The following is a 26,232-nucleotide window of genomic DNA, read 5'->3' on the forward strand; positions in this document are numbered from 1 at the left end:
GCAGTTCTGGTTTTGTTGCTGTTGTTGTTGTTCAATTCATATGCTTTTGCTCTGCTGACTGTATTACATATATATCCATAACATACTGTTTGAAATCTTCTTTTTCTGTATTTTATATTTCATTCATAGATTCATATTTGAGTATTATACATGCTTTTCACTCTAACAGCTCAGTTACAGAGAACAGATAAACAGAAGCACAACTTCATACATATACCCAGTACACGACTAACTATGTTTGATTTTAGGTGGAAGATGACAGTGACATCTGTCCTGCTGCACAGGTTATCGCACACCTATAACTTCATCAGAAAGATCAAATTTGCTGTGAGAAAAAGCAACTTCATTTTTTTTTCCTCAGAATCCTTAAGGTCCATGTTGAAAAATGAGTTGTAAATTTATGTATTTCATGTCTGTATGCTCTTTGTAACTTTGTCGATTTAAGGCTGAACAGATGCTTTTAAGGTGGAAATGAATTTGTAAGCCTCCTTACTGACTTCTTTTGCTTGTGTTATAGGAAGTTCAAGGCGTCCAACAGCAAAATACACTAAAGTAGGGGAGCGCCTTCGCCATGTCATTCCTGGTCACATGCAGTGCTCCATGGCGTGCGGTGGACGTGCTTGCAAGTATGAGAACCCAGCTCGATGGAGTGACCAGGAGCAAGCCATTAAAGGGCTCTACTCTTCTTGGTAGTATGCAGCATTTACTGTCACTAAATGTAACTGGATCCAGTATAGTTATTAAATGAGAGAATCATACTTAAGATTTTTTTTTTTCAAATCAACCACTTCCAAGTTAAGTATAAAACATAATGATTCAAAATTACAAATTAAGAGTAAACCATAATAGCCATTGTACATAGCCCTGTAAAAATGATGAGAGACTTCTGGGTACTTCCAATAGGTTTGGTTCAGATCCCAAAGAATAAATACCTATGTCATGAATTTTATATATATATATATATATATATATTCTGGGTTACAGACAGTTCTTGCTAAGATTTAAAATGCAAATGAATTTAAACGTGGTCATAATAGAATGTCAAAGTAAAAACAGTTACTGTAGATGAAATAATGTATGTGTTTAAAAAAGCATATTCATACGCAGTATTATTCATGTGAAATATATCTTTTAAATTCTTAACAGTAACAGTGAATGCGATTGAGAAGCATACAAGCCTTAAAGGGACAAACAGAGATCGGTCCAGATTTTTATTCAAATGAATTTTTAATACGTTAATTGGACTGGCATTTAAACAGTTCAAGTAATGGTTTTTTGGTATGTAATACCTGTATTAGTTTAATAGGATTTACCAGTAATGCTGTATGATAGTAGAATTTTTTGAAAAATCATTTCTAGTTAATCAGCAATGTGTTTCTATCTTTCTTAAAAATCACACAGTAATCTTATCGTAGCAAATTCATACCGGGGAAATTATTAATAATATCATTATCATCTTTATTAGTGTGCCAGTAATAAAAATGACTACTTTTTTAATTTCTTAGGATAACAGATAACATACTGGCTATGGCTCGACCCTCAACAGAATTAATTGAAAAGTACAACATTATTGAGCAGTTTGAAAGGTAACAAAATTTTCTCATTATTTATTGTAGGTATTACTCATGTAATTCCCAGTCCATTTTCTCTTTCAACACACATTTGGATTGTTGCTAAAGATCCTTTCATTTTACTGATGCAACAGTATAACGATTTTTTTCTCCCCTAAGAATAAATGCGTGTTTCAGAAAATAAGGGATAATAAGATTTTGGTTGCATATAATGCTTAGACTCATCTATTCCTTCCTTAAGATGTGGCATAAAAACCATAATTAACCTTCAGCGTCCTGGGGAGCATGCGAGCTGTGGGAATCCGTTGGAACAAGAAAGTGGTTTCACTTACCTTCCTGAAGCTTTCATGGAGGCTGGAAGTAAGTTCACTCCTGCTGCCATTCCCCATTAATTATTCACTTCAGCACCAGATATTTTTACTTGAATTCTCACGTATTAAAAGCAGCTATATAAGAAATGTTGTACAAAAGAGGGTGTAAACATAAAACTTGGCTAATACAACTGAGAGTGAATAACACCTTATCCAATACTGTATATATGTAGAGTGATATTAGAGGGTTTACATTCTGGTATTTAGAATAAAGAAAGGACAACAGCTGTTTTTTTTTTTTTAATTATTATTCTGAGCTCCCAGACACATAAAACATTAATGTTGTTTCAAATTCTGGTATAATTCAGGTTTTCTTACCTAGACTATAGAACATTTTTTGATTAAAGGACATTTGTAATGACAGTATTTTTATATTTTCAAATGCTGAGATGAGGAAAAGTACTTCTGTATAAGAAACAGCTTTGGACTGAAGCGGTGCTTTTACTTCTAAAAAGAAAAGATTATGCTCTACCTATGTATAGCTCAGTAATTTTTGTATGAATCACTCCGCTTTGTTATATCTTTCACATTCCAGCTGAATTTGAGTTTGACAAATCTTTGCTAGCGTCATGTATTTATCAAAGTGAAACAGCAAAAGTACTCTGAAATAGGAAAATAATCTCTTGCAAACAATATGTAGTCATTTTCTCCTAAGATTCTTTATGTGTTTTTAATACTATCATTTATTAGTCATCTCTCCCCTGCACAGAGTACTGAAAATTTCACATTCAGTAAAGCAAATAACTCTCTCTCTTTTTATTTTAGTTTATTTTTATAATTTTGGATGGAAGGATTATGGAGTGGCATCTCTCACTACTATACTTGATATGGTAAAAGTCATGGCTTTTGCGTTGCAGGAAGGAAGGGTAGCTGTTCACTGTCATGCAGGACTGGGTCGGACAGGTAAGTGTGCTCTACTGCAAGATCAACAGAACTGTTTTTCTGAAGATGCAAACCCCTATTGTCATAACTTAATGATTTAAATTCTGTATCATTGCAAGATGTACATCTATATAGTGGTTAAAAATGCTAAACAAATTTGTGAAAATGATCTGTCAGTGGTGGAAGAGATCAGTTTTAACGTTTAAAAACAGAAACCTGTAAGGTTTGAAAATTTTTGAATCTGTACAATAATGCCCTGTTACATTCAAATGGGACAGCTTTCTTTTGATGGGAAAAAGTTACCTAAAATTTCAATTACTCCTGGCTCTTTCAAGACTCATTTGCCTGAGTTGTTCCTGTAGAAGCCACCATCGCTCCTGTGTTCACTTATGATGCAACTCCTAGAAATGCTGTGGTGAGAAACTAGCTCTCACTTCAAGTGTAGTGAGGGTGGGTTTACTGTATCTTGTGGTCCAAGAAAAGCAACTATACTTGCCTAACAGCATCAGGTAATAAGGGGCACAAAACCTCTACCTGTACCTACATTCATTTTTACCCGATGGTTCTTCTGAATGTTTGTTTCAGTTTGATAGTTCTTCAGCTAATTTTTGTGTTTATATTTCCCAGGTGTTCTAGTAGCTTGCTACTTAGTTTTTGCAACAAGAATGACAGCTGATCAAGCAATTCTTTTTGTCAGAGCAAAAAGGCCTAATTCTATTCAGACTAGAGGGCAGTTACTGTGCATCAGAGAATTCACTCAGTTTTTGATTCCTCTGAGAAATGTGTTTGCATGCTGCGAGCCCAAGGCACACACGGTGACACTGTCCCAGTACCTGACCCGCCAAAGACATCTGCTCCATGGTTACGAGAGCAGGCATCTCAAACACGTGCCAAAACTCATTCATCTAGTTTGCAAACTGTTGCTAGACTTGGCAGAAAATAGACAAGTGATAGAAGCAGAACTGTTAGATATACCAGATCTCTCAGCTGAAATTGAAAAGACTGTTTCTCAGCTGGTGTCTGCACAGCTAGATAGCGAACTGGCAAGGCAAGACAGTGACACGTCGGACTCCTCCCATGCCCACTCGGCCACCTTTGAGACCCAGGATTCGCTTTTCTCCCTGGCACACGAATGTGATCCTCTTTGGAAAAGAAGGAATGTCGACTGCCTTCAGCCTCTCACTCATGTGAAAAGGCGTCTTAGCTATAGCGAGTCAGACTTAAGGAGAACCGAGTTCCTCTTAGACCAAGCAGAAACTGTGTGGACCGTACCTGCTCAGATATTACGGTGCAACAGACTTAAACAGAACAGTGGTGAGGAGTGTTCTGCCACAGACAACCAAAAGCCACAGCTGGATTTAAACAAAGAAGCATTGGTGCGTAATACATGTACGATTTGGAGTCAAACTAAATTTAATTTGGATGGGCGAAAAGATGGATCTTCAGTTCATCATAGAAGGAACTCTACCAAAGAAGTACAACGCAGCAGAACTTTCTCTTCAGGTCTGTCATCTATCCACACTTCCAGGGAAACTAGAACACCACGGCAAAATTTTGCCAATGAGATTGGTCACAGAAAAGAACGCATGACTAACATGTACAGCAGAAAAGTCTACGTCTCCGAGGACTCTGATTCTTCTTCTTCTAAAGTGAACTTTTCCATTGGATGCGAAAGCCAAGGTAGCAAAGATCTGTCAGAGGCAATTCCACACATTGTTCTGCAGTCAGAATTAAGTTTGGAAGGCCGAAGAGTTTTGGCAGCAAAAGCACTTGCAAACATAAATGAATTTCTGGAGGAGGAAGAAGTGAAGCAGAAGGTAGAAATGTGGCAGGTAATTTTTAATTTGACTCAATGTTGTATATTCTGCAATATTTCACCTAGGTTAATTCCTAGAATGACAGAAATGCTACCATGTGCTCTAAAAGAGCTGAGACACAGATTTATGCTCTGGTTAAGAAAATAATTATATTTGTCAGTTATCACCAGCTCTTTCAATAGGAAACGAAGTGAACCTACAAATTTTGGTATCTAACTGGAGGTTAGAACATTGTTTCTGGTTGCGTTCATTCATTTTACGAACTAATGAAAACTGATGCTATTATCTGTAGCTTAACTTCATTGCTGATAGCATAACAGTACTACAGATAGTAAGTTAGAGCTATGTTGTTTTTAATCAGTGCTTTCTCAGAACTAACCAGAGGATTCTGTGTGTAAAAGTATTTAGTAGAAACTTAATTGCTTATCCTCAAAACCAAATCCTCCTACCACCATTTGTTTTAAAGTAGGAATCCAAAGCTATTTCACATATTCTAGGAGATAACTGGGAGATTCGGAGCTGCACTATTTATGTCATCCTTCTGTTTTAAAGAATCACTTGTATTACTTCTGATTAATGTTGATGCTTTAGAAAAAGAAAAAAAAGAAATATTTTTTTTGGAAACCGTTAAGTCTTCTTTTCATGTTGGAATGTAAGCAGCCAAGTGCTGCTACAATCAAAGAGAACATTAGTAAAAGTAAATAGATGATTCATTTTCACCCTCTTTGGCCCCCCCCCCCCTTTTTTTTTTTCCTCCTAAAGAAAGAATTGAATTCTCGAGATGGAGCTTGGGATAAAATCTGCACTGAGAGAGATCCTTTCATCCTCTGTAGCTTGATGTGGTCCTGGATTGAGCAACTGAAAGAACCTATTATATCCAAAGATGATATTGACATGTTGGCAAAAAATTGCATAGAATCACAAGATGCACTTAACTTACTAAGAAAGGTAGATATTACATATGTCAATCCATTATTTTACTGTGAAGTATATTTTGTTAATACATGTTGAACTATTCATTTATTGCCTTTAGACACGGAAATTGTATTTTCTAAAGAAAACTTGAATCTCTTTAAAAATCAAAATGAGGATTATTTTTATATTCAATAGCATGAGCTGTAATCAATACCACCGCGATGAATATTACAAGAAAGGTCTGAGTTATCTTTAAAACTTATTTGGTAGAAGCCCAACTTCATTTGCATGCCTGCAAATTCTCCAGTTGGAGATCCAGGGGCAAAAACAAGAAACTTTCATATGGCTTTTGTTAATGTCAAACCTGTCAGCTGTGCTTAACAGTTGTCGTATTTCCTGTACAAACATCATACTCCATCAGTTTTGGAAGAACTGGACAAGGAATAAGAAGAATTTGCCAATTGAAGGATACAGAAGGGAGGCCAAAATCTTTTACTTAATTCAGAACTGTGGCCATTTGTATTCTGAAATGAGAAACAGGTACTTCTGATCCACAATCACTTAATTGTGCTTACCCCAAAGAGCTAGATGCAGGGTAAATAAAACAAAACAAACCCACCTCTGTTCTTGACCTCTTAATTACACAAACTCATTCCATAATTCTTTGGGAACTGCTTCCAAAGTATTTGTGAAAAATATAGGGCCCCTTTTAATAGCCTCTAAATATCCAAGAATACAGCTTCTAATCAGTAGGTGGGCAGACTTTGTGCGCTGTGACCACTTTCATGACATGACATTCAGAATTCTTCATCTCAAAATGTCATGTTTCTTCCTGAAGCATTCTTCCACCCTATCAAGTTTTAAATTTGTTTGTATCAAAATAAAAACAACTTTTAATCTATAAAAATAGAAACCTCTAACCCCCCTTGGAAAAGGGATGGGAATTAGTAGCACCAAGGATACTTTTGCTCCATTTATATACATCCTTGTCTCTCTGCAAGCTTCTTTTCATGGTGAAGGATACTTGGTAGGGCAGAAGGAGATGTAGATCATGCTCCGTTAGCTGGGGAAAGAGCTAACGTGCATAGCATTTGAGACTGAAAAGATCTAATCTCACTTTTTCTAGGCCACCTCATGTGAGTGTTGTGCTTTTTGTGTTGGGAACCTTGAAATGCCAGGTCTCCAGAAGAATGCCTGACCTTGTCAAAATTTCCAGAATAGTCTGAGATACACAAGAGAAGAGTTTCTCCCATCATGACTGAAACAATTACATAGAAGCTCTTAAGGCTTGTAAAAATTCTCCCCAACTCCTACACCTGAAGGTTTCAATACAGAAAGGCACAGTCTGATATTTGAACAGCAATTAACGAAAATGGAAAGTTAAATGTTTTTCTTGAAAAGATTTCTTCTAACGAGCTGCTGTTCCTTTTTACCCACCAGGAACAGTGTCAGACTATCCTTTGTATTTTACACTGTGTGGTGAACTTGCAAATGCTACCAGCTGATGTGGAGGAGGCCTTACTTGCTCGTGCTATTAAAGCTTTCACTAAGGCAAGTAACCATTTGTCTAAGATATCATATTTATTTGTTGTAAATCATGTAGGGTAAATCAACAGAGCAGTCCTCTGTGTTAAAAATTACAGTAATTCCTTCACACTTAGTGTACTCATGCTATCTATTTCAGTTTATATTTTATAATAACCAGCCTACATAAAGGATAGGAAATACTCTCAACAAAATTACGTTCTGTCACTACACCCTTAGTTCTTTAGTCTCATTTTTCTATTTCTGGATCAATTCCAATTCACGGACTTCTTCACATTAGGGAAAAGATAATTTCTATGTGGTGAGAACAGTTAGGCATTAGGAGTAGCCTTTACTACTTGGACTCTTCATAAGATTAAATTATTTTCTAAAATTACATTGCAGTTCAGCAGGTGAAATTATTTGAAAAGAAAGTTCATTGCTTCCTTGTAAATCTACAGACATGCCACCTGTTAAAGCAATCACGACGCTTCTCCTCCAGTTAGTTTGTTTCAATGTTGAGTCAGATAAAATTGTAAATACTCAGTATTAAGTACTCCATAACACAACACATACTTTCTTTGATAAATCTGAAAACTGATTTTAAAAATGTTGGTCATCTACTTTGTGTTTTGTCACGTGACATCTATTTAACTGAACTTAATTTTCTCCCTTTTATTAGACAAGCTTCGATTCCGAAAATGGACCCTATGTTTACAATACCCTGAAAAAAGTATTTAAACAAACACTGGAAGAAAAAAGAAAAAGGCTTAAGGAAGGAACAGAAAATCCCTCTTGATTTCTGCATGGCAGTGCTGAAGAATTAGATAGGTCTACCAAATTATTTTGCATTTTCCAGCTACTGTATTCTGTGCTATTTGGTATGATTTCCTTAACTTCAGGTGACAGTAGTTACTAACAAAACATATTTTTTTTTTAGAGGGAGCTTTAGTGACAATTGTTCTATCTACATGGTTCTAACGAACAGCTCCTGTATGACCGTACTGTAGCATTTTGGTTTCAAGTACTATGCTTTTATTTTGTGAACTGTTCTCTTGTCTTCAGATGTATTTACTGATTTAGACTCCTCTGTCATTGGCAAGCTATGCTATTTTCAAGTTACAAGGTTGCCATAAATTCAGTGCCATGGTACTTGAAGGTTTAATGGATTGAGTTAATGTTTATGCGTTAACATTAAATATGTTTACATTAATGTTACTTGATTTTACTTTGCAGAAAAATAAATTCTGACTGAACTTACTAAACTTTTCCTTTTGGAAAATTCAAATCAGGACAAATAGTGAACAGAGTTTAGGGTCTACTATTAACAGCAGATACAGTTCTTTTCTTGTAGTTACTTTAAATAATTGTCACAACTGTATTTCTAAAAGGTGTTGCAGAAGAGAAATACATTACACATATTAGGTGTGAAGTTAGAAAGGTCTTAAGTTAGATTTTTTTTTTAATGGAAGATAGGCTGTGTCATCTTAGATACTTTGAGTAAGAGCAAAGTTTTACCTTACTAGTTAAACTTTTATAGACCTTATTTTAAGTGGAAAAAATATGTAATTATCAAACATTAAAAAGGATATAATTCTCTCTGTACTAATATTCAGCAAAAACTTATACAGAAATGTAACAGAATAACGCTCAAAAATAATCAATGAAAATCTTATCTACAGTACACTTTGTAGTGGTATTTCCATATAATAGGACAGAACAACGGGGATATCATCATACTGAGGTTTTGGTGACAGCCTTAGGATTCAGATTGGAACGTCATTTTGGAGATCAGCAGTTTTTCCAGTTTGATATGTTTAAGTGGTTAAATAAGAATTTCTCTGTTTCCAAAATATTTTTATTTAGCACTGTAAATGAATAATATTTAGAGTTAAAAATAGACCAGTTATATATACATAAATTATACCTACTTGATCGGTTAGATGGTGATACATCAGATTCAGAGTCAAACAAGTACTTTGGTAGAATCATCTTGAAGTAAGCACACTTGAAATTAAAATCTCCCACACGAATCACATACACGAAAGCAGCTTTGTAAAGAGTCTGTACAGCACAGTGTGCAGTTTAGCTCTAGCTAGCATATCTTAGCCGTTAGACTTGGGAAAACTAAGATGCATTTGCAGGTGTCATAAATTCCCAAGGAATTATTTCAACATTTCAACTGTAGCAAACCTACAGTGGAACAGTTCCAAATAGCTAGCATGCTCAGAGCATAGAGACCAGCTCAGAATTGTTTAAATTAGGATAATTAACAAGGACTGTGTATCATTAAAACTAGCTAGAATAATCTTTCTGAAGTTAATGTCAAGTGTTCACATTTGAAAAATTACCTACCGGCTGTCCGTGCAGATGGATATTGCACAACTGGGTGCTTTTTCACTTAGTACGTTTTTTTGGTTCACTGACAAATGTGGTTGTAATTACCAGCAAACTAACCACCCCATCTGATTGAAGCCACCATGGGAAAAAAAACAAGAACAGCCCATCTAAATGAAACAGCAAACTCACAAATAGCAGCATCCTTTTAATTAATTTCTCACCTGGGTGATGTAAATGCTTAGATTGCAAACACACTTTTTCCACATCATTTCCTGATGCAGTAAACCTGACTCACAGATTTGTGTGACAGCCGCACAGCTGTGGGTTGTGTGTGGGCAGATTTCTCTTTGTGCTTGTCACTGCCTGGTCATGCTGACAATCCATGACCTCATCCCACTGCAGCAAAATGGCCAGGAGCTAGTGACAGCATGGGACAGGAGGACCCCAACTAGCATTTCCAGACTCCTCTGTTCCTCTAGAAAAATCCTCTCCCACCAGAGGTCACCTCAGCATCGGTGGCAGCTATGAATATTGCTCCACAATAGCCCCCAAAACACCATCTTTAATTGAGCCTTACCACAAAGTCTTGTCTGAAGTGTAGAATCCATAAACCTCAGCCATGCCATACCCGAGAAACCCCTCTGCTGGTGCAGTGTTGCCCATCTCCATAACAGCAGGACTCTGGCTTTGGTCTTCTTCTCTCGCGTCAAGTCCACCAGTCAGCTCACTCCTAACTTGCAGCGAGTTACGGTGACCATCAAAATGTCACTAGAAGAATCCTGAATAGAAGAACATGCAAATTATGCCTTTTGTGATCTTTTCACTCCCCTGTCCATCAGTGAACTGGCACGAGGGCAGCCTGGACTGCAGCTTCCTCTGACCCCAAGCAATGCCAAAGGCCTCCTTCCACAACGTCTGCTTGTGCTCTGCCACCTCATGCAGCAGTGCACCAGTTGCATTAACTTTAGTGCCTGAGAGCGTCTGGTCCCTCCGCTACCACAAATTCAATCAAAATGAAGGACTCACCTGGTTCTGCACGCCTCGTCCTGCTCTGGCAGCAAGCTGGCTGACTGTCGGCACTACCTTCTCCACTGGCTTTGGGCAAGTCCTGGTCCACTGGTGAGGATTTTTTTAGCTCTTTTCTCTAGCCATATAAAGGGAAAATATAAATACTCTGAAATACATCATGCCGGCTGTCAACGAGGTCTGGAGTGTTCCTCCCAAAGCAATTAATCCCTGCAAGCCATCACATGGTCCTCGTTAATGTGCTTTAACTTTTGGTTAGCCCTGCAGCGGTCAGGCAGATGGACTAGACGATCTCTGAAGGTCCCTTCCAGATGAACTACTCTATTGGTGTTCTTTCAGCTACAGGCTGGTTCTAAGTGTTACATGCTAAGGCAATGTGGAACACACACCATTTTTACCTATGAATTTTCCATACAGAGACAGCACTCATTTACTTTGGATAAGATGTCCATTTCTATCAAATTTTAATTGTAAATGTTTATTCTGCATCTTGGTGAAAACAATTGAGAGTCTCCTGTGAGAAATACAATGGGATCTTTTGTTCGTTTTGACTCCTGGATGAAGACAAATCTGTAACTAGCAGATAAGTTCCTCTTGCCACTTCTTTTACTTGGCTCCATGTGTCTCTTGAGAACAGAGTGCAGCTCTGAGGCAAATGCTTGATTTTTTTCTCTCTCCACCCACGCAGAATAGTGCAGGAACAAAGAGCTGAGATTCTCCTGTGGCTCTTGGATCAAAATCTATTTATTCCAGGCCTGGGTCTGTCAGCATGTCAACTGTGCACTGCTGACTGCTGACAAAGATTTCTTCTGTATTACCCTATGTAGTTTCGGTGTGGATAGTTCACACATATCTAGCTACTTTATAACACGTTTTGAGAAGGGAAAGGGATCTTAAGTCTCTGATGGCCAGTGACTTCCGGATGCAATATTTGCTTCATTCTTGTGCTTTCAGGTTGCTGGACAATCCGTAAAAGCCCATCTAGAAATAATAAATTGAGATTTGTTGCTGTTCCTCCTTTTCCCTCTCCTGCCAAACTGCACAGAGCAGAAGAAAAGCAATGGGCAGTGACAGCAGCTCCCACATGAGCACAGCGTCACTGAGATTAGTAGTAGAGGTTAAAATGATTTCGCTTTGTTTCAGTGACATGGCATAAGAGGTTTCAGTGGCACTACCTGGTCTGCTTTGCACATCTATTTTCTACAGATGACAGTGCAGTCAGTTTACTTTTGATTTATGACATATGATAGGGTAGCAGCTTAATAAAAATAATAATAGTAATTTAAAAAGATAGGACATGCTTTCAACAAATTAACTTAGCAAGAGATGTTTCCCATGTTTGCCAAATGAAAAGTTGCTCTCCAGACAGGAGGCTGGAGATCCGATGGATATCAAAAGTCCTACAGGACCAATTCTGAGAGGTTTGTATCCAGCCTGATCAATATTCCCTTTTAAACAATTGCAGAATTTTAGAAAGCAAAGCAAGCTCCCTGCTTCAAGCTTCATACTCTTTAGCATGAGTACCTATAAAGGGCCATTCCTCATTAATGGCATGGAGATGTGTCCGGGAGGTTCAGACCGGGTGTTAGGAAAAGGTTCTTCACTGGTGGCACAGGCTCCCCAGGCAAGTCATGGCCCCGAGCCTGCTAGAGTTCAAGAAATGCCTGGACAATGCTCTCAGACACATGGTCTGATTTTGGGGTGGTCCTGTGCGGAACTAGGAGTTGGACTCCATGCTTCTTGTGGGTTCCTTCCAACTGCAGATGTTCTATGATTCTGTCAGCCAACACAAGAGATATTAAAATATGGAAGTATCTAAAAAAAGAAGCTGACATTCAGAAGGAGACCCGTGAGACACTAGCTGGATATTTGAAGCTGAAAACTTAGGTAGAAGTCAAGATCCAACAGTAGCACGCAGGCTGGGAAGGAATTCCATGAAACAGGTTACTGCTTTACCCCTGAACCAGCAAAACAAAAATCAGACCAAGTTTTTCTTAGCCGCTACATCTACCAGTGAGGAAATCCACCATGCCAGCAGTTTTGCATCTAAGAAGGCAGAGAGGGGCGCAATATTGCAGAGGTCTTTTTCTGTGCAGCTATGACTTAGAAGCATGAGAAAACGGATCACCACGACCCTTTGTGACAGCTGTCTGCACTGCCCGCCAGAACAGCCTGTGCTGGAAATGCCACGCCACAGACACAGCAGCAAGTGCCGTCCTGCTAAACCCCTGCAGTGACCCTGGGACAGTCTGATGGCAGCTGGGAAAGTGCTAAATGCTGCCAGGTGTCAACGCCTCGTGCTAGCACAACACAGCACCGGGCAGCCGCTAACATCCCGAGCCTGGCCGAGTACCGGGGAGTATCAGTGCCAACAGGGATGTGAGGCCACCCCACTGTCCCACACATTTCAGTTTGGGGAATTTCTGTACTGCCACCTCGGACAAGTTTTGGTTAGATTTTGAAATAGATCTTTTCCTAGATCTTTATTACAAGATCTCAGAATATCCTCTAAACTGTCACAGCCGAATTAGTGAGAGCTTTAGATTAAACAGTTAATCTTCATGACTGCCAAGAGGTCCTGAGTCAGCTGCTGAATTCTCCACATCACCTGGCCGTGGCCAGCAGCGTCCTGCAGGGTCAGAGAGCGAAGCCGTGCACCTGCACACAAACATTTCATGTGCCCTACTGCCAAGGATAGTAGTGAAACAGACCACTGCTGGGTTTAACTTGGGTCTAGAGGCCTTTGTTCAAAGAAGTTTGTCCCTCCACTAGCATTTCCTCACCAGCCTCACCTTTGGTGACAGCAAGGAAGGAAAACAGGATCCCATAAGGGAGAAACCTCTTCCTATTACCTCATCTTCTGCTGTCCAAGGTCTCACCTACCACAGTCCTGACAAGGCTTCAATTTCATAATTACCTTCAGCCAAGCTTTTGCTTCAGCTGATAGAGGTGACACCGTCAGGGCAGCTACAGCTACGGGACAGAGACAGTCTGGAGGTGCTCCGTCTCCTACAGCACCTGGGCTGGCAACCTGCGAGACAGCAGGGAAAGACCAACCCTCTTCCAGTGGCTTCTGGACGGGAGTGGATAGGGACCAATGTAGTATGAACACTGGAATGAATAGACTTATTCATGGGACACAATAAAACAACCTATTTTTTTCTCCCCTACTTTAATTAAACTCCCAGCTTCTATGCTCCCTCTGCCGGTTACGGACACGTGCCAGCTGCAGCACACTGCTAAATGATAAACTCCATTTCCAATACAGCCTAAGGCTTGGGAGTAATCTTTCGAACACCTTAGAATCCTTAAAAATAGGTTCCTACACCTATTCAGCTATTTTACAGTTACACTTTTAGTAATAAATGTTGAGTCAAATTATCTGTATACAAACACACAAAAAAGAGAAATCTAATGCCCATACCCACTTTGCAAGGGATCTATTCAGTTCCAGATAGGCTCAAGAAAATGTGCAGATATGGTTCATTCACCCTTTAAACTGACTCAAAATGGCACCCAATCTAAAAACAATCAACACCAAAAAAAAACACACACCAAACCAACCAAAAAAAAAAAAAAAAAAAAACCAAAAAACGGACAGGCAAACCCAAATCCCCAAACACACACAAAAAGAGAAAAGAATATGAACATCATTGACACAATCCCATCCTGTACCTCCTGACTGATCTACCCTAGTGTGCACTAATATGGCCATATTTCTCAGCAAAATTACCACTAGTCCATCTTCCTCCCCTGCTTCAATAACATCAGTACTGTCTTCAAGACAACACTGGACCATTTACGAGATCTCACATGTACACCCTCGTACTAACCAACTGGTAGAAGACTTGACGTAAAAAGCCACACCAACCTACTTTGTCTGCCAGCCAGAACTTGGAAAACTCCTTTGAGATACCCTACATACCACAAAGCCAACACACAGAGTACTGCCCTGAGGTCTCAAAGCATCTTTGCTGAGCTTGTGCTTATGCACTGGAAGATGCACTGCAATTATACCCACCCCAATGGTCAGGCAGAGCAGGATACACGGGTATTAGCACAATATGGCTTTTGACAGTCCTGATAAATGTGGCATTTATTGCATGCCGTAATATTAGAGATTTAATATTTTTTCTAAGAGAATGGCACAACTGTACTTATTAGATTTTAATGTAAGGCAAGCTGCCCTACCGCAGCCAACAAAAACTTCCAAATAGATTTAGGATGCCTCACGGATAATAACTGTATCAGTGGTACAAGTGACCATGGAATTATGGTTGAGTTCTGAGGAAGAGTTGCCTAAGCTTAAGAAGATTCTTTTAACTCTTCAGGTAGATCTATTCTCAATCCCTAAATACTTTTAAAGCTTAAACATACACTGAGTTACTCAAAAAAATAAGTATCCTGTGTTGCAGGAGAAGTGTGTGGTTACGGGAAGGGCTTCTATGTAGGCCAGCAGGCAAAGGCCTCTTTTTCAAAACCTACCCCAACCGTGGGCAGCGCAAGGGATGGGTCTAAATAGCCTGACTCCAAAGTCTCAAAAGGAAAAATCCACCCAGATAGCAAATAATCGGTGTTAAAAATTCCATTGCCAAGAAGGGTTTCATGTCTCAGAATTTAGTAGGTGGCAAGCTATTAAAAATGAGTGGATGTTAAAATACTACTCATCTCTGACAGACTATGTATGTATGTCTTGAAAGGCACAGTTTCCATTTAGGTATTCCAATGAACATTTTGTCATAGCATGTATTTTTTTTCCCAAAATTTTACTTAGTTCGTCAAAAAATTACCTTTTATACATCCATTGAGGAGGCTATGACCTCAATAGCTACCTTTTTTAATTACATCTGATTTCTATTCTATTGGACAAGTGAAAAATGACCTGGTGCCATGGAAACGTTAGTCAAGTCCAAAACTCAGCTCGTGTTTGTGATTCCCTCTATGTACCAGAGACGGCAACATCATCCAGCTCTTTCCCCTGCCATGCCGACACCAGGCGTGTTTCAGCAGCACTTTTTGGCCTGCACTTACAGAGTGAAGGACACGATACAAATGCTGTGGCTATCAGGTCAGCTCCATAAACCAGCGGCACCGTGGGACTGTTACCTGCCCCTGCCTGATCTATCCAAGTGATCTGACCTCCATGCTATTATAAGGGTGAGCCAATGTCAGCTAAGAATTAGTACGTTGTATCCTGGACTTTCATAAGTTCAAAGGACAGTTGGTGAGTTTCCTTACATTGCAATGAATTCTACCAGTTTCAGTGATAATTTGCATGCAGTGAATGGCTTCCAAAGACTGAAATGGTAAAGACAAAGAATGAAAAAATACCATAGTTTGAAACAGAAAAACAGCTCTGATTCAGCTCTAACGTATCAAACACCAACCAGTGAATGTATCACTCCTTGAATCCTGGTTGCATCGCAGCCCCACTGCACACTAAGAAAAGGGCTCTACTGAGAGAAAAACTTATTCCACGCTAATTTAGAGTACAGAAAATTCAAAGAGAATGTCCCACATAATAACACGAAGCAAAAAACCACTCAGTGTTGGCAGTAACACTGGCTGACTGCAGTAGATGTTGCAAATAACACTGCACTTCCCACACAAGGTTTCCACGCGCTCCTATTGATACTTCCCCTCACATGCCTATTTTTACACCTGCACATCCCATCTCAGTTACAGAGCACACCTCCTTAGAGCATCCTCTGCCAGTCTGCACCACGCAATACAAGGACACAAAGATTATGGGAAAGGAGGAGGACTAGAGATGAGAGTAGCACCAGGCTGCTGGTGGAAAACAGGGATTACAAAGTATTTGCAAAATGTACCAGTGACTAGAAAGCTCTGACAAGGTTACAGCCAGACTGAACGTTCAAGCAGGCATTTTGTCTTCAATTCCTAGCATGGTGCCTCACCTTTTATTCCTCTTGGTTTCTCTGGGAAAGGTTTGAATGAGAAAGATGGGGGAAAATAACTCTCCTTAACTACTGCGCTGAGGCCTGCTGGCTGCACTCCTAACTTCTATGTAATATACATGGGTTTGCTACATATTAAATTTATGTATGTCAGAGACTTCAATGCCAAATCTTCACTCCTGTGTAGAAGCAATGTCCGAAGTAAGCAAAACACAGTAATAGCAGCCAGCTCTGCCCCAGAGTTTCAATCAGGCCCACAAATAACTGTGGGTCGCGCTAGAGATGACAAAAGATCAAACATAATTCCTGTAACCATCAGGCATTAACATCCCAAAGAAGCTACGTCTGATCAGTGTGCGTGCACGCAGGCACTCTACCCACCTGTTTATGGCTATACGTTTTTATGGTATGTTTATGGCTATACCTCTTCATTTCCCTTGACTTTTTTCAGTCATTAATCTATTAATTCTGATTTCCTAGTTACTGTGCAACATACGACATACTTAACAGTAGATGAGAAATGTCGTATGTGATTTCTACATTCGTCGGAAAGCAGTGAGACTAGCGTCCTGATAAATCTGCTGGTCTTACTGACGGCAGGGGTTATGCCTATTGGAGACTTAACACCGGACGCAGAAGCCATTAATGCATTTCAGTGTCTGCCAGGGAATCCCCAGAAACTAGTTACTGGAGTGTTCCTCACCCAGACGCCATGTTAGCTTTCAATGTGATTCCGTTCTCTAAAACGAGTTTTAAAGAGGTTAGCGATAACAAAAGAAATACTGCTAACGAGGTGTAGGCTGACTTTCTGCAGAAGCTTTCAGCACAAGGTAATGAAAAGGTGAATTGAAATGACTGAACAAAAGACACAATTCTAAATGAAAAAAATACAGGCAATAAAATAATTGACCACCCCAAGGAACTTGTCTTGCATTGAGATACAAAACTCTTAATTAGAGCAGCAGATGCTGGCCTGTTTCAACATCTCTCTGCGTTAAACGCCCGAGAGAGTGCTTAAATCAAGACCAAGGTGTGCTTAAATCAAGACCAAGGTGTTCCAACAGAAAGGAGAATGTTCTGGTGAAACAGAGTGACTTCGCACACGGGCTGGGTGAGATCAGAGATGCAGAAGAACCGATTAAACTGTCAGCATGACAAAGAAGGGAGCTGCTGCTGCCATGGTGATGTTACTACAGAGACCAGGGCTGGTTCTAGAATGCCAGTACCAGGCTGCCAGCAAAGAGGGGCTGAGGCAGCAGCCAGGAAAGGTCTTCCTCACGTGGTGAAACACCATCATGGAAGCCTTAAGAGAGGCGCTCTTGTGCCCCGGGTGTCTGGAGCTGTTCACCCCTCCAGTCCTGGTCCTGTCCTGTGCACACAACTTCTGCAAGCAACGCCTGGAAAAGATCCTAATTCACCAGAACTGCCATGATGTCAATGGCCATTTGCACTGCCCCCTGTGCCACAAAGGAAGTAGGGCTGACCTGTGTCCTCTGGGGAAGCTGGGCAGGGGGGGCTTCTTGTGGTTACGAGACTTCTGTTGTAATTTGAAGTGGGAGCTATGCCCCAACTCTTCACCGGCGGGCCACAGTTCTTGCAAGGAGTACCACGCCACACCACAGTTAGGGGAAAGGAGCAGGTCACTCCCCTGTTCCTTAATAGCGTGGCACCCGTGTCACTGGTCTCTTCAGTAGCATCAACTATACTCAGAGGCAAAGTATGGGCAGGTGACACTTAGGAGCCTCAGTGTTAAAATACACGTTTGAATGAAATGGGCACGTAGGTATTTCTGTGCTATTTCACTGTGGTTCAAAACCACGATGAAATAGTACAGAATGGAATAAATAAATAAATATGATGCATCTTTCTATGTTATAGCAAATTATCGAAGAAACAAGCCATTCCCGTGTCCCTCAATCTATTTTACTATTTTTCTCATTTGAAGGTAATTTATTGAGAGACAGAGGAATCATCGCCCGCTAAGAAATAAATAGGCTAGTTGAAAGTATCCTGGAGAAATGTAAAGAGGAACTTGAAAAAAACTGTGTGCAGGAGAAAAAACAGTTGTCCCACATGTGTGAGGAACATGGGGAAAACCTGAACTTGGTATGAATTTTTATCTACTCTTTTTGCTTTCAGTAATTTGCACACTTTCTGTCCTGGATGTATCAAGTACATACTAAACAAAAAATGTATATTTACTGGAAGTTTTAGTGGACAACCGATACTTAATGAAGGCCTTAAACATAACAAAGTCCTTACAATACCAAAATATATAATATTAATCTATCTCAATTTATTCCAATATAGAAAAATCAGTGAATACCGACTATTAAGATTTCCTTGCCCAGAATAATTTTATCCACTCTACTAATTGTAGGCTTTCTGCAGCCACTCGCAAGCAGCTTCGTAAAGTCCAAAAGAGCTGTAACCTTTCTTAAAAATCAAGCTCCGCCTTCTAGACTGAGTCACTGCAGAACTAAATCTATTCCTATTGAGGATGACCAAGTGGCGTGTCATCTTTGCCTTTTCTAAGCAACATGCCAGAATGATTTAAAAGGGCCAGAATTCCCTTCCATAATTCATACCCAATACTCTGTTTCCCTGTTATCTTCTAATGAAGTTAGCTGCAAAAGCCACTGCAGCATGGCTAGAGGTTAGCACAGGATTAGTCCCACTGAAATCAAATCTCTGAGTGGCCAAGCTCTCCTTCAGGTCAAATAGTTCGGTCATTCTACTGCCACTGCAACATTGTCGCTCAAGCTTCTTGTTCACATACTACAAATAATTTAAAGTATGGCTGCCCTCTTGCTTGCTCTTCATTCTTATGTTGCCATGCCAGTAACCCCTCTGCCACCAGTGAAGCCATTGCTCATCATTTTTCACACGTCTGCCTTTATCATTTGTGATAAGGCATGAAAAGCACTTCCTGAACTAACCCCCAGTTTTCTTTTCCCTATGTAGTCTTGGGTGTGCTGGTAGCAAAATTCACAACACAAAGGAAGGCAGTACATTTTCTTTGCACAGCAACCAAGTGGCATGTAGCTTGGCAAAATTTGTATCATCTCTGCCGTCCTGCAAATACCAGTGGAAGAAACGTGGTGTGACAGCAGGCTTTGTTTGGAAGACAAACACTGCAGCACCACCAGCCATACTCAGTTCTGGCAGTTCTACCAGCAGCTGATAGCAGGCAAACCACCAAGCTACTTGACTTGTACTGCTGTTATATAGCTACTAACTCTCCTTGTGTATTTTTTTTCCCCTCAGATGTGTCTGACTGACGATGAGCCAATATATGCCACCTGTAAACTCTTTGGAAAACACAAAGACCACAACATTGTTAAAGTATCAGAAGCTTACCAGGGAAGAAAAAATGAATTTATAAAAAAATTACACTTAGTTCACAGGAAATCTGAAGACGCTGGAAAGGTACCAGTGACATTAGCGGTAACACTAGCAAAACTACACGCTCCCTGGATAGATTAGAGAGCCATGTCTGGATTCTGATGGCAGACAGTCAGTTTGTGGATTTCATAATAGAATTGAACAGTTCAGCTGGAAGGGACCTACAAAGGCCATTGAGCCCCCTGCCTGAGCACTGCAGAGCTAGCCCGAAGTTAAAGCCTATTACTGAGGGCACTGTCCTGTGTCCCTTGGGTACCCGTGCCCTCCCAGGCCTGTCCCAGTGCCTGCCCACCCTGGCGGTGAAGAAACATTTCTCTATGCCTGGCCAGGTCCCCCCTGGCGCCTCCCGCTCCCTTCCCCTCCTCAGGGAGCTGCAGGGCACAGTCCAGCCACCTCTCAGCCTGCTCTGCCCCGGCCTCCTCAGCCTTCCCTTGTGGCGTGCACCTCAGCCCTCCCTTCCTCCAGCTCTCACTCCGGCCACTTTCGGGTTCCTTCACAGCCTTTCCAGGTGGTGGAGCCCACAGCCGCACACAGGTTCGGGGTGAGGCCGAAGCAACGCTAACTATAACGAGAGAATCACCTCACCTCTTCTGACCGGCTGGCCGTGCTGTCTATGCTGGCTGATGTACCCCCAAAGAGGGTGCACACAAATTTTCCAAGGAGGTTTAGGCCATACAAGATAAAACTGCATGGCAGGAAGAGAGAAGAACAAATGTTAACCTAACTGTAGATTTTGGCCCTGGCCAGACAACGCGCTCTGTTTCTCCTTCACCTAGATGTAATGTGAGAGACGATTACCAAAGCCATTCCCATGTCTTCAAAATTTGGTTGGGTTCATTAAATGGAGAAACATACTCGTTGGCCCAACTCCTGGCTCTGCACAAGACCACCCAAAAATCAGAGCATGTGTCTGAGAGCGCTGTCCAAATGCTTCTTGAACTCTGGCAGGCTCAGGGCCGTGACCACTGCCCTGGGAGGCCTGTACAGTGTCCGACCACCTCCCAGTGAAGAACCTTTTCCTAACACCCTCCCCTGTCGCAGCTCCATGCTGTTGCCATGGATCCGAACGTTTCCAAAGGCATTTACAATTATTTATATTTTCATTTGGCTTTGAGCACTAATGGGTGCCGTAATTGTGAAGCTTTTAGAGCAGAGAACCTACAAGGAGTATTGTATTTTGAAAGTTAAAAATGCACTTGACTATTCTAAACTTGACTGCTCAGAGACATGATTACAATGTAATGACTTTTCATCAATTTATTTCATTCAGGAAAGTGAAAAGCTGATTAATGAATTAACAGCTGAGGCTACTGACACCAAGGTAATGACTGACACGGTTGGAACTGGGCATATTGTACAGAATGGCTAAACTGCACTCCAAGTTACACAATGACTATTCTACAAAACTGGAGACACTGCAAGTAATCTCAAAAGAAGCTGAAGCTTCTGGACAGCTTTACCATCAAATGGAAACCCTCCTGAACAGCATGTAAATTCTGTACAATTTCTGCAGGAGGACAAAAAGCTCAAGGAAAAAATTGAAAAAATGCCATAAGGAAAAGCTTCATATCAGGATCCAACAACGTACAAAATTTCAGTGAAACAGTATTTTGAAGAGCTCATCAAAGGAATTAACATCAATGATTATCTCTCCAAGGCATGCCAGGAGATAACAAGTACCGCTGACAAAGCCGAGACGTGCAGATCGGAATACCCTGCCTTTGTTTTTTCAGGTCAGAAGGATCCTGATCGATCCTTCTGCAGACAAGTACTGCAACTATTTGAGAAGTCAACTGCTATCAACCAAGATAATTTTGAAAATGCAGTTCCATCCACACTACGGCACTGAAGCGAAAACCAGCACTGAAAAGATGAATTAAAAGAGTGTCTCCTAACATTTAGCTTTCATTTCCCTGTCATATGTGCTGCCTATGTATTCCACCAAACAACTGAAAATCACCTTGAAACGTGAACAGAATGAGAGGTATCCAATGTCTGCGCTCTGCCGCAGCAGAGTGGTACCGATCGCAGCCCTGACCCTGAAGGCTTACAGATCAGCCCTGCGCGCCCACACCCAGTACCAAACCTCCTTGTTGCTAGTGAGGGTGAATGATGAGACTGAGTCGAACTGTGAGAAAGGCTTCAGTTGTTATTTGTACATTACTAGATAATGGAAAATCCAGAAACAAACAGAAAACAGGTTTCACTAGATCCAATGCTGTGTGACCATTCACTTCTACGTTAGGCTCAGACACTTCCCCAGCCTCAACACTGCCAAGTCTTCTGACACCTTTTTCACTTCTACTACTCTGTCTTCTCATTTTATGTCATTTGCAAAGGCATGTGAACCAGCATTTTTTCTGACACGTCACTGCTTCACAGAATGAATAGAACTGGGACCAACCACAAATTTTATCAAGCTTTCATCTCTTGCTTCTCACTTAGACCCTGACAAGGTGCTTCCCCAAGGTGCTCCTCAGGTGCTGCTTAATTGTAATGTATACTGTGTTTAAAAGGTAAACTGAGCTTCAAAGACTAAGGTTACAACTTGTAATCACTTGCTGCTGCCATCAAGCAATGCTTTACAAGTCAAACGTTCAGAATAACATCACTGTCATTTCTGACCTATTACATTTAGCTTAACAAAAGCTCACTTATGGTATGAGGAAATCCTCAGCGGCCAGTGGCACGGTACCAGCTGCTTACTGCCTCTACCAGCCAGGGCCAGAACTTAGGCTTTCTACATCATCTCTTTTCCAAATAACTTTATTTAATAAGTTTGTCATAACAAGTGGTTTATACATCTGAATTCCTTTCTTTTGTACTCATACCAACTGTGTTTGTCCATACTGTTTGCTGTCAATGTGCTGTGGTCCACTTTTAGCTGGGGAAAAGACTTCAAACTCTCCAATTACTATCTGTCCTAAAGCAATAGAGAGTAAGGTGAGCAGAACTATTTGGCACTACTTTGCAAAATCAAAAATTCTTCCTAGGATATTGCACTGCAAGACACACAGTTTCCATGTCCCTTAATCAGCTTCAAAATAACTACAATTGAAAGGCACCCACTTGTCCAAAACGATGTGCATCCCAATAAAACAGATAGACTGGCATATCTTGTTAAAATACGAGACATCAGTTCATCAAAAAGTGATAAAAGGACTCACTTTCTGAAGGGAAAATGCTACTTCAACAACTGTCTGGTGTTTGATTGGATACACTGTGGAATTGTTCTGGTTTCTAAGCCAAAAACAATGTCACTTCCCAATTATGGGTATAATGAACAACGGCCACCCATGAATCAGCTCGCATCTGGCAAAGCGGCAGGCCTGAAAGAACACCATCAGGCAGTAAGTATTTCCTGCTCTGAAAATAAATGTGTCATCTATAGAATGTTTCATTTTTGAAAAATGCTTCTGTATCCCTTCTTGTTTATCTAACAGCTGGAATTGACTTCCTTATTGTAGCACTTTGCTCTGCTAGCAAATCCTGTTCTGTCCGGCAATCCTTGCTACAGACAGCATAACCTGTACATTACTAGAAACGTGTATCGAGTTTACATAATGCCTCTGAGAGCCTTTCTGAACATAACTCCTGAAAAATAAGACTTCAAAATGTCTACTTCTTGTAAGTTTTTTGTCTCTGCAAGAACAAGAACTATTACAGTGCCTGGGCATAACGCAATGGTAAAATAGCATCTCACTGTGGAACGTTTGAATCGGACACTCATCTTTCCTGGGTATTCGAACCCCATCTTGTGACCTACCGTGGAAGTGCAGGAGCTACAAAAGAGACCCTCGCGCCCGGTTAGAGACCTGAGAGAAGGTTCTCAGCTTCACAGGGGCTGCAGCTTCTGTATTCATTAGAAAAGGAGTCAAATTTCTCCTAAAAGTAAAAATTAAAAAGTAATTTAGTAGCTGGCAGAATTTATGTGTCAAAGTTTTACCCGAACAAGGATGAAAACTGCCTTTGGGTTTGCCTTTTAGCTGTTGAGGCATCAGTACTTAGTTTTTTCCAGACGCAAACCAGCGGCGTTATCCAGAAAGCTGTGAGGTCAGACTGTTTCACCTGTTTGTTCCTCTGATCGCTGAAAACAAGGCCCCACCTTCCCTTCTCATATTTGTGATAAGAATCATTATTTGTGAAGTCAGATGGGACAACCCAGTCCTAAGAACTTTGCCATACGAATTCTAAACTTTTACAGAATTGTCAAGCACTCACAAAAGCTTCATTCTTTACAAAATTTCTCAAATAGAAAAGTGTACTTACAAAGGCTGAAAAGACTTCTCTGTGCACATGCACATTTTTTAATGTATCTCTATCTTACTGATCTTGTCAGAACTGAGACACAGAAAAGAGATCTGTGTTTAAAGGCTGTTTTTAAACACAGCATTTTCCTCCTTGAACTTTTACTCGTCCAGAAAACTGGCACTGAGGCTGAAGGACCACCTCTCCTCCTCCTCAGAAAGACGACTATGTGCCCTACAGGCCCTGCATGTCCCCACAACATTAAGAAACTCATCAGGAACATACCTCAAAAAGATACCTTGATTAAGTAACAACACACTGACACAACACTTCCAAGTCAGATTGCTTCCTTACGATAAAACCAAAAAACAGGAGGAGAAAAACAAATAAACTTGGAAAAAAACAAATCCAAAACACAAAACCAACAGTGTTGAAAGCAAGCTAGAGGTTTATCTTATCCAGCTGTAGAGACAAGTAACATGAAAACAGGAATCACCTACAAGGGCAGCAGGTGCAAAAGACAGCCTCATCCCCTTCTCAGCAAGGAGCGGCACAAGCTCGTTACTCGGGGAGCTCATTGTAGTGGCAGGGAAGGCTGAAGGGGTAGGAGGGTGAGGAAGAGTGACTAATGCACCATGATTGACTGGGTGCATCCTGGTTACGGGGTATCATTTATCAGAGAATGTTATCAGCAAAGCAAATAAAACATCAGTTCTGTTGCTCATTCAACCATCTACTCAAAGACACTACAAAAATATGATGAAAACAAAGCCTGTCAATGCCATGAAGGAGAGAATCATTGAATCATAGAATATCCCGAGTGGGAAGGGACTCATAAGGATCAACTACAGCTCCTGGCACCGCACAGGTCTACCCAAAGGTTCAGACCCTGTGACTCAGTGCACAGTCCAATCACTTCTTGAATTCAGACAGGCTCGGTGCAGTGAATGCTTCCCTGGGGAGCCTGTTCCAGTGTGCAACCACCCTCTCGGTGAAGAACCTCCTCCTATGTCCAGCCTAAACTTCCCCTGCCCCAGCTTCACCCTGTTCCTGCAGGCCCTATCACTGGTGTTTATGGAGAAAAGGTCTCCTGCCTCTCCACGCCCCCTCATGAGGAAGTTGTAGACCGTGATGAGGTCCCCCGTCAGCCTCCCCTTCTCCAGGCCGAACAGGCCCAGTGACCTCAGCTGCTCCTCATCTCTTCCCTTCTAGGCCCTTCACCCTCCTCCTTGCCTTAGAGAGAAGCCACTGTTCAATTCCAAGAGGCTAAGAGGAGTGCCTCAGAGAAAGCTGCCTGTACATTTTCCGTGTTAATGCTGAACTATTTCTCAGACCCACAGGACAACTTGCCGAAGACATTGTAAGTGACTAAGCCATGCAGCCCACTCCGTTGCGGTTGGTGCTTTTGTTACGGCCGTTTTTATTTACCCCGTGCAGTACTACTCAGCCCCGTGCGCTGCTCTGGTGGCACGGTTTACAGGGGTTTAGGCATTATCTCCAGGCTCCAGTCTTCACCGCTGGCCTTTGGACGTGCAAGCGCCAGCCTCGGCCTCCAGCTCACGAGAAGCCAACACCAGAGCGAGGCACGGGCCTCAACCAAAATGGCCACGGGAGATCCGCTCACAGACCGCGGGGCAGCACCGGGGGGCCGGGCCCGAGCACCGCCCGGGACACCGGGCACCGCGACGGGGGCCGGGCTCGATGAAGGGAGCGGCCCGGCGCGGCCCAGCACTGCCAGGACCCAGCGGTACCGGCCCAGCAACGGCCAGGCCACCCCCAGGCCGCAGGGCCCTCAGGGCAACCGCCCGCGCTGTGCCGCCGGGGGGCGCCATCTTAGGGCTGCCCCCGAAGCCCTTCAAATAAATGGCGGAGGGAGGCGGGCCTCTCCGTCTCCCCGCCCAATGACAAGCCAGCCCTCCGGGCGGAGGCGGTGCCGCGCGGCTCGCTGCCCAATGAGCGTGCGGGGAGGCGGATGATGGACGCGTCGCCCGGCGGCGCCCGGGGGCGGGGCTCTCGGCCCGCCAGCCAATGGTGCGGGCGGAGGGGGGCGCGTCGCGCCTTCCCGTGGTGCCCCGCGGCGAGCGGCGGCAGGAGCGGCCGCGACTCCATCCGGGTCCCGGCGCGGCTCCGGGTCACCCTGCCGCAGGTACCGGGCGGCGCCGCGGGGCAGCCATCGCGCCGTGGGGCCGGGCGGGGGGGGAGGACGAGGAACGGG

The 26,232-nt window shown here is 41.9% G+C and overlaps 1 protein-coding gene and 2 long non-coding RNA genes across 6 annotated transcripts in view; 1 reads left to right on the forward strand and 2 right to left on the reverse strand.

Moving 5' to 3' along the window:
- Window positions 1–8,764, forward strand: part of PTPDC1 (protein tyrosine phosphatase domain containing 1) — a 23,898-nt gene extending 15,134 nt beyond the window's left edge. For 2 of the 4 annotated variants that reach the window (XM_035337490.1, XM_035337491.1), the window contains exons 3-10: window positions 518–689; window positions 1,506–1,586; window positions 1,813–1,931; window positions 2,708–2,845; window positions 3,452–4,656; window positions 5,404–5,589; window positions 6,997–7,107; window positions 7,763–8,764. In XM_035337490.1, coding sequence (XP_035193381.1) covers window positions 518–689; window positions 1,506–1,586; window positions 1,813–1,931; window positions 2,708–2,845; window positions 3,452–4,656; window positions 5,404–5,589; window positions 6,997–7,107; window positions 7,763–7,879 — 2,129 coding nt within the window. In that variant the 3' untranslated portion in view covers window positions 7,880–8,764. Of the gene's footprint in view, window positions 1–517; window positions 693–1,505; window positions 1,587–1,812; window positions 1,932–2,707; window positions 2,846–3,451; window positions 4,657–5,403; window positions 5,590–6,996; window positions 7,108–7,762 lie in introns of those variants that run through there. The other 2 variants (XM_035337488.1, XM_035337492.1) reach the window with 2 other exon arrangements.
- On the reverse strand, window positions 1,898–9,559 carry LOC118173176. Its single transcript, XR_004754070.1, has 3 exons — window positions 9,436–9,559; window positions 8,821–8,948; window positions 1,898–2,017 (listed from the first exon to the last, which is right to left on the reverse strand). It is a non-coding gene; the product is annotated as an uncharacterized LOC118173176 (long non-coding RNA).
- A 3,596-nt stretch (window positions 9,560–13,155) lies between these two features.
- LOC118173178 lies at window positions 13,156–23,432 on the reverse strand. The gene is made up of 3 exons (XR_004754072.1): window positions 22,620–23,432; window positions 13,364–13,477; window positions 13,156–13,238 (listed from the first exon to the last, which is right to left on the reverse strand). It is a non-coding gene; the product is annotated as an uncharacterized LOC118173178 (long non-coding RNA).
- Between the last annotated feature and the right edge of the window lie 2,800 nt (window positions 23,433–26,232).

The sequence above is a fragment of the Oxyura jamaicensis genome, chromosome 12 (genome assembly GCF_011077185.1).
Source record: "Oxyura jamaicensis isolate SHBP4307 breed ruddy duck chromosome 12, BPBGC_Ojam_1.0, whole genome shotgun sequence".
NCBI classification, from domain to species: Eukaryota; Metazoa; Chordata; class Aves; order Anseriformes; family Anatidae; genus Oxyura; species Oxyura jamaicensis.